Source organism: Thunnus thynnus, chromosome 23 (assembly GCF_963924715.1).
Source record: "Thunnus thynnus chromosome 23, fThuThy2.1, whole genome shotgun sequence".
Classification (NCBI taxonomy): domain Eukaryota; kingdom Metazoa; phylum Chordata; class Actinopteri; order Scombriformes; family Scombridae; genus Thunnus; species Thunnus thynnus.
Genome location: NC_089539.1, coordinates 6,018,178 through 6,026,361, shown reverse-complemented (window position 1 = coordinate 6,026,361; position 8,184 = coordinate 6,018,178). Strand labels below are relative to the sequence as shown.

Here is an 8,184-nt window from a genome sequence, read left to right as displayed (position 1 = left end):
AGACCTTTGCTACAAAGATAATACTTGTTAGTAGGATCAATTCATTGTTGGCTTTTCATGGGTTCAGTGCAGAAATGTCTGTTTTGTTTTGCACCATTCTGGAATGGAAACAAATGATTCCACAATGAAAAGTATTGTACCAGTATTAGACCAATTTAACATTATATTTGTACCTTCACTTTTGAGATTTATATGAAGAGGAAAATTAACCACATTAATTTTTCACCAGAATAACTAGTATGAACACTTCAGTTGTGTTAAATATTAACATCATAATTGAACTGTAACATTGTCCGCATCTAAAAATTCATTAAGAAGGTTTTTTTTTTAAAAAAAGGAGAAAAAATTATCTCCTAATAGCGTACCTTAAATTCATCAACCTATGTAACTGTCGACAGCAATACGAAAAGTAATATTTAAATTATTGCTACAGTTGTTACTGAAATGGAATGTAAGGATATTCTGACTGCAGTTTTCCTCCCTTTATCTTTTTCATCTTTTTTCAGTCTTTGATCAGCTTCTTTCAGCAACCCCTTCAAATATTCAGTTATTTTCTGGTGTGGGGCAGGAAAAAAAAACCTTTTGTTTCATTTAGTTCATTTGTCTTACATTATAAAGCTTTTTTATATATATCTTTGTCACATAAATCTCTTGACCCCCTGCCAGTTTCAGCATAAGGTGATCACCACCTTCCCTGCTCCAAGACCTCACCTGCAACGCCGCTTCTGCAGCTTCCAGCCACGGTCCCCTGAAGATGCTCTGGAGGAACGCCTCCTATTAGACTCCATTGCTTGGCCTGAAACTCCATCCTTGCCAGTTCCTTTTTCCCTGGAGCAGACCACCAATCCTGCCCACAGCACCTTCACTATTCTCCCAGAGAAGGGTAGACGACAGTGGCATGTAGGGGATCAGCTGGAAGTTATGATTAAAATGTATGACTTCAAGGGCCGTCCGAAGAAGTCTGGGGGAGACGTCTTACTTGCCCGTCTGCACAACCGAGCACTTGGTGCAGGTGTGGCTGGGAAAGTGCTGGATCATCTCAATGGCTCCTACTCTGCTGTATTTTCTTTACTCTGGGAGGGAAGCGCACAGGTTGAGGTGATGCTAAAAACTATTATATTAAATGTGATTGTGACATTAGTCTATCTTCTAATTGATCGTTAGCTAAGCCCCACCCCCCTCAGTACTGTTGCTAAGCCTGTCAACTTTTGGTTCTTGCATGACACATAAGCAGTAATTTTCAAAACATTGGGTCCTTTATTTTCATATACTGGTTGGATTATTCTGTATGCTGTCAATAATTCTTATCAAAATCAAGATAACTACTCTACCATGGTCCAGATTCAATTGCTAGCACAGGATTGAGAAGTGCTAAACCAATTCAGCAATCAAAGATTTGATCTGGTGTCTAGCACTATCCAGAAAATAAATATTATCTTGTTTAACATAATTTAATATGGCAGTGGAACTTTTGAAATTCAGTATATCCAAGAGTGTTAAGTTCCACTGACATATTGAGACATAGGTTTCTTCCATCGAGTGTCAACCAATTTATTGACAGCATATAAACCAACTAACATAATACAGCAAAGAGAAACAGATGCATCTAAACCTGTACCATCATTTAAAAACAGCAGAGCAGGAGAAAATTTTAGAGCCCTGGGTACTCCATAAGCATTGCATGAGGATCTCAGTTGAAGGTAAAAGAGAAAGGCAGAACTGAGCAGACCATAAGCATCTTTTATGTCCTGGTATGCTTGGAGTCTGTTTCATGTATAATGTTGTTGAGAACATGAGTACCTCTCTCTGACCAGTGGGGAAAGGTTAAAGTCTTACCACCCCACAGTGATGGCATAACTGTTAAAAAGAGGAATACTTAGGTGACATTTACAAGGATATTCTGATATTCTGTCAACATCACAAGGAACAATCAGGATTTCTCAGGATTAAGCCATGAGTTCAAAGCTCTTGTGAAAGCCCAGAAATTAAATTTGAGATTAGTTCAGTTCTGACCACCTGGATTCCTTGTAGTATTTGATTCTGGAGAATTTCTTTTCCAAACAAGGTTATTGATAGTGTTGTGTAATCTATTCCAATACCCAGCTGGTGGTAAGAGATATAGAGCAGCATTATGTGTCTAGATTTTGAGATATCTCTCTCTGAGATTTCTGCAAATTTGATCCTAGTCAAGATTTTCTTTTTAAGAGTCAATTCCCGCCTAGTTATATCTGCTAGTATGTTATTAAGTCTAGTGCCATAATTGTCTGTGGTGAATATGGAATTTGCAGGCAAAATATTCAAACCAAGATAATGAAATTACTAAATATCAGTGGGAGGCTTTGCCATAGCCAGCATCTCATTCAGTGGACTTTTTTAATGTAACCTGTAAACCCCAAAAATAATGTAGTATGAAATGCTCCTTGTCCTTGGAGGTAACATTGGATTACTACTGTAGGTAGTAAACTCATTATCCAAACATGCTAACATTTGCAGATTATGTTAGAGCACACAAACACACTAAAACTTACACTTTTGCTCTTCATATTTTTGTGTTTGGAGAGGCTAAAAAAGAGAACACCCTGCAAACTCTTTAAATGTCAGGTATTGATCTTACTTCAACCCTATGCACACCACTTCACGATGTGGAGAAATCTAAAGATTGACAGACCTGCTGTGCCTAGTTATGGTTACTAAACTATAATTGGACAATCGCTGCTCGGGGAGGGGTTTAGTTAATGATCAGTTCTCTAAACATGAGTATCTGGAGATCAATCTGGTTTACACCTGAAACAAAGTGTGCAAATTTTAGTGGTGTTCACTCTTTTTGTTTTTATTGCTTTGACAAAGGCCAAGTAATGGTTGTTGAACTTTGAACTCTGGTTTTCTGTCCTATCAGGTGACGCTGGTTCACCCCAGTGAGGCTGTCACAGTGTTGCACAGGCTGACCAGAGAACAGCCAGATAGGATTTCTTTCCGGAGTGTCTTCCGCTCAGGCTCAGTCTCTGAAACCACCACCTGCAATGTCTGCCTGCGTCCGACCCAGCAGCCATTGTGCAACTACACTGACCTCATTACAGGCGAGCCGTGGTTCTGCTACAAGCCAAAGAAGCTGAGCTGTGACGCCAGGATCACCAACTACAATGGCGGGTTTCATAAACAGCTCAAGGCTCAGGAGGAGAAGCTCTTTCGAAGGTGAGTGGGCAGAAAGACAAGACTGGCTTCTTTTTTTTTCAAAGTGTTACTTATGTATCTCCTTGGTGGAAAATTGTGTAACTAGAAGCTGTAAAGATTGAATCTAGAGATGTTTAGTCTAAGATAACACAAAGTGAAATAGATTTGCCAAGGGAGAGTAACTGCTGATTCTGGACGTGTTTTTCCCCAATCTGTATTCCCATTTCAAAAATGTTTTTAGTGATATGCTCAAGATTACTTAACATATAAGCATTGGTCACTGCCAGATAAATGAAGGATCCTATAGGTTTAAGTTATGGCCACCAATTTTAGTTTCTGAGAAATAATGTTTTGTCCATCATTTCTGCATAGTGGACGACTCAAAATAGTACAATTCCCATGACACACTAATGCAGCTGCTATTAAGACGGAGCCAGTCAGAGGTGTAAATCAGAGTGATAGCCAATTTGAAACACTTTGTCATTGCACTTGAACATCGTGGCACAGGTCCTGAATTTATCAACAGTTGACCCAAAATTTAAAGCTGAACTGATTTAAGCTGCAGATTGTCTTTTCACGTTTCTGAACCTTGCAATCGTTTGATTCCACCCACTTTTAGCCCCGTACATAATAGAATCGGTGACTGGATGTTTCTTGCTGAAATGCACCTTAGAAGTTGTAGTTAGGGCTTGTGCCTTTGACTTTTTATCAAAGGACCAGATATTTTCTAACACTGTTTTTTACTGATGATTTAACCAGGAGAGTTTCATGCCAATCCAAGCTGTAGAAGTGCTCCAACTGTGAATCGCATAATGTTGTCTTTGGGAAAAATTAATGGGACTTCTACTTCCAAACCAGTTCAGACTGGATCACATTAGTTGACTTTTGTTTTTTTAATGGATAGCATTTGTAATGATTCATTTGTTTTTTGTAAATGTATACATTTTATTTTGGGTGTGGTCTTTTCAGAAAAAAGTGCAAAGTGAAATAAATTTTCACTTTGGACCCATTGTTCGTGTGATGACATGAATTACAACAGCTTTAACTCACTTCTAAAAAAATGGATTTTTATGGGCTAGGTTTTATGTAATGTTGAATATTTACTTCCAGGTAGTTGTTTCCCATATTGGTGCTTGATTGTTCTAGTTGTAACTTCATGAAATGATTTTAAAATGTTGTCTTCCTTTCTTGTGTTTTATGTTGTTAGTGTTATAATGTGTGCAAGAGATATTTTATTCTGCATGCTTTTCTTCAGTGGTGTCAACATGAAAGTCTACATTCGAGCTTCAGGATCTGCTAGTGTCACCGTGTTGCCAAAAAATAAAGGTAATGCACAATTCTTACTTTTACCACCACCACAGCCTATATTATTAGTAATAATAATTCAAAATTGAATGTTGTACAGATTATTAGAAGTAAACCAGTCAGAGAAATGAACATTTGTATAAAATTTACCACTATGTTCTAGACAGCATTCTCCTGTAGAGATGTATTCAGACCAGTTTTTGAAGAGCAATGAGAGCACAAAGTACTAGGCCAAAAGTGTTAGCTGATAGCAGTATATCTAGTCATTATGGAATGAAGATAAGCCATAAGTGTTTTCTTATACCACATATTTCCCCCCTTATCCTCTAACTTCTTCTCAGATCAACCAGAGGTGAAGAGCAGCATTGTGCATTCTGGACCTGTTGGCTATTACTACCAGGGTGCATGGCAAGCATTAAGTGGCACCAAAGTCCGCCATTTCAACACATCGTCTGTCATCAGTCAGTGTCTGAAAGGCAAGGTCGTCCACTTGTATGGAGACTCTACCATCAGGCAGTGGTTTGAACACCTCAACACAGTACTGCCAGGTAGTTCATCAACAGAAATCTCTAGCAAAGGTTTGATTTTGTTCATACTGCAGCTTAATGTGTCCTAATTCTTTCCTTTTGTAATACTTTTAGATCTCAAGCAGTTTAATCTGCACAGTACAGTTCAAGTTGGACCTTTCATGGCTTTAGACTACGCAAACAACATTTTGGTGAATTTCAGATTCCACGGTCCCCCTGTCCGTTCTAGAAATGTCCCAGCCATCGAGCTGCACTACATTGCCAATGAACTAGACCATGTAGTTGGAGGCACCAACACCGTTGTAGTTTTTGGCATCTGGGCACACTTCAGCACTTTCCCCATCGAGCTCTACATCCGGCGGCTGCAGAGCATCCGCAGGGCGGTAGTGCGGCTGCTGGACAGGGCTCCAGGCACATTGGTTTTAATCCGGACTGCAAACCCCAAAACTATGACGCCTGATGCAGCACTGACCAATAGCGACTGGTACTCGCTGCAGCGTGACAAGGTACTCAGAGCCATGTTCAAAGGACTAAATGTTCATCTGCTGGACGTCTGGGAGATGGTCTTGGCCCACCACCTGCCACACAACCTCCATCCACAACCTCCCATTATTAAGAATATCATTGATGTTGTTTTGTCCTACATCTGCCCTCAAAAGGGCAGCTAGATGAGTATTTGTTGGGGGAAAGGAGTGTGAATTCACATACATGTGCTGAGTCCTCATGTTTCTGTGTTTCTGCCAGGTGCTGAAATTCACCTACTATTTTCTACCATTTTTCTATTTTTCACCAATATTGATACAGAGGTCTGGTTCTAAATTAGCTTGTCTATGATAAATGGTATAGTTTAGTTGTAATAGTTTAATAGTAAAAGTTTAGCTTAGCAGAAATAATGGAAACACTTGGAAACACAGCTAGCTTGGCTCTGTCCAAAGGTAACTAAATCCGCCTATAAGCACCTCTAAAGCTTACTAACACACATTGTATATTGTTTGTTTCCGTACAAAAACAAAAGTATAAAAATGACAGTTTGTGTTAGTGTATTTCTTTGCCCATCACAGAGACTTTCTGGAGTCTTTGCTGGTTGCCTGGCAACCCCAAATTGTCATTAAGTGTACCTTGATTTCTGTACAGATGAGATATAACATGTTAATAAATTAACTTTAGAGGTTCTGATTGGCCAATTTTGTTACCTTTTGTAGGAGCCAAGCTAGCTGTTTCAAGTCTTAATGCTGAGCAAAGCTAATTGGCTGCTGGCTCCCATAATGTATATATACAAATATAATGTATATATACAGTACATTTTCATTAAAAAATAATAGTACTGCAAAAAGCAGTAAAAAATTAGTAATTGAAAAATGCAGATCAAAACTTGTTAAGACAAAATTAAAGTAAGTTCAAATAAAATACATAAATAAAATGCAATAATCATTCATTAAATGGCAGTTCAATTTTTAAAACTCAAATATGTTCATAGTATGATGAGGAAAAAATTAATAGACATGAATATTCAAGAATCATCCTATGTTTACAACACGATTTTAATTGAATAGATTTATTAGACACAATAACATTTCAGTAAAAGTTAATAACACATTATCCCAATAACAAATGAATATTTGTCCCCCTTTGTTATAGCCCGAAGGCCGTAATACTCTCCTAACCTTTGCCTAAGCTTCTACATACATGGTTCCTTAAGAGCTGAGGAGTATTGATATTTGCAAACAAGGGCCAAAAGGTCAAAGTAGGCTGTATCCTATTTCAGCACCAGCAGACATAGTCTAGCCTGCACTATTTCAGCTAATTGTAGCTTAGTGAGCAGCTATGCAGCTAAGGGTTCATTCTTTCTGACAGAAGGTTTAACAAAACAAGTAAATTTGACTCAAAATGACTCATGGGATGGTTTATGCACCATAAACTGATGTTAACCAGCAGGGTGAGATTTTTTTTTCACTTGACAGTCACTCAAGTAATGCAATAAAACTGCAAGTGGATGAATTTTTCAGGAATGTATAATAACAGCCTTGATATTAAACAACATCTACCTTTATCTCAACAGCAGAAACAAAGACATTTTTTATGTAGTTTATGAGTGTTGATGCTATACTGATGAATTAAATCTCATTTAAACAAGATATTATTGCTGACATAATTATGGATATCATATGAAATGTTTCCTGGGATAAATTACTGGTTGTGGGTTCATGGAATGTGAGGAAAATGTAATTTCTTAGTTGTTGCACTTTTCTTTATTTTTTGTTATATACACAAAACCTATATGTAAAAACCAACTGGAACAACCATATGGAATGTGGTGTATTTTGCTTAAGTTATATTTATGTAATAGTAGATCAAATGAATTGTCAGATCTCTCGAACATCATGGCTGTACTCTTTCAGATAAAAGTAGCCAACCTGTGACCTGAAACTCAGTAGACTTAATAGGACTCATTTGACTTTAACAATAGACAAACCAGACTAACCACTACTGTATGTCTGTTTACATCTCGCAAACACTCAGCATCCACTATTATTAAAAGGCAAACATATTTACAGCCTCATAAGGGCTGATTACCCAACCAAGCTTATGAATCAATTTACAAACATGTCCACAGAAAACTAAAAATCCTGGTTATTTTGATACGGCTGACACATCCTCATTCAGTTTGTGAATTTCTCTCTGTTATTTGAATACATAAGATACATTAAGCGTAAATTTAGGAGAGAATTAAGGGGAAACAAGGTACTCTCCAAAACCAAAGCCAGAAGCTAAGTATTTATCCAGACCTAACTGCTGACCAACGACAGCAACATGCCACCTTCAATGAAATCAAAGACCTGCTACGGAAGACCAAGCTGAAGTATGGGGTGAGGCATCCAGTGAAGATGCTGATTACTTTAATAATGAAGCACAGTCTGTTACGCGCCCATCTGAAGACATGGACTTCTATATGAAAGTCAATAGGGGTATGGACGTTATTAACAGACTGCACCTGATTCACCAAGATGAGACAATTTGGACACAGAAAATGAAGTTTCTTTTCCTTTTTCAACTGGATGGACAATGACTACACTCATTAAAGAAGAACCTATTGGGATTTATAAGATCTACATTCAGTTCAGCTTATAAAATCTACATTCAAGGAAATTTTCCCCATGGCTTTATTAAGAATATGGCATAA

The 8,184-nt window shown here is 37.9% G+C and overlaps 1 protein-coding gene across 1 annotated transcript; it reads left to right on the top strand.

Annotated features, from left to right (window-relative positions):
- The first annotated feature begins 655 nt into the window (after window positions 1–655).
- Window positions 656–8,176, top strand: LOC137176277 (NXPE family member 3-like). The gene is made up of 5 exons (XM_067582473.1): window positions 656–1,098; window positions 2,882–3,192; window positions 4,427–4,497; window positions 4,818–5,024; window positions 5,118–8,176. Exons 1-5 carry the CDS (start codon window positions 922–924, stop codon window positions 5,669–5,671), a joined length of 1,320 nt encoding a protein of 439 aa, XP_067438574.1. The 5' UTR covers window positions 656–921; the 3' UTR covers window positions 5,672–8,176.
- Window positions 8,177–8,184: the final 8 nt, after the last annotated feature.

Excerpts from the sequence above, each read along its gene's own strand:
- LOC137176277 (XM_067582473.1), top strand. The coding sequence starts at position 922 with ATGATTAAAATGTATGACTTCAAGGGCCGTCCGAAGAAGTCTGGGGGA. Across the intron at positions 4,498-4,817 it reads CGTGTTGCCAAAAAATAAAG|ATCAACCAGAGGTGAAGAGC; the intron begins GTAATGCACAAT and ends ACTTCTTCTCAG. Across the intron at positions 5,025-5,117 it reads CCTCAACACAGTACTGCCAG|ATCTCAAGCAGTTTAATCTG; the intron begins GTAGTTCATCAA and ends TAATACTTTTAG.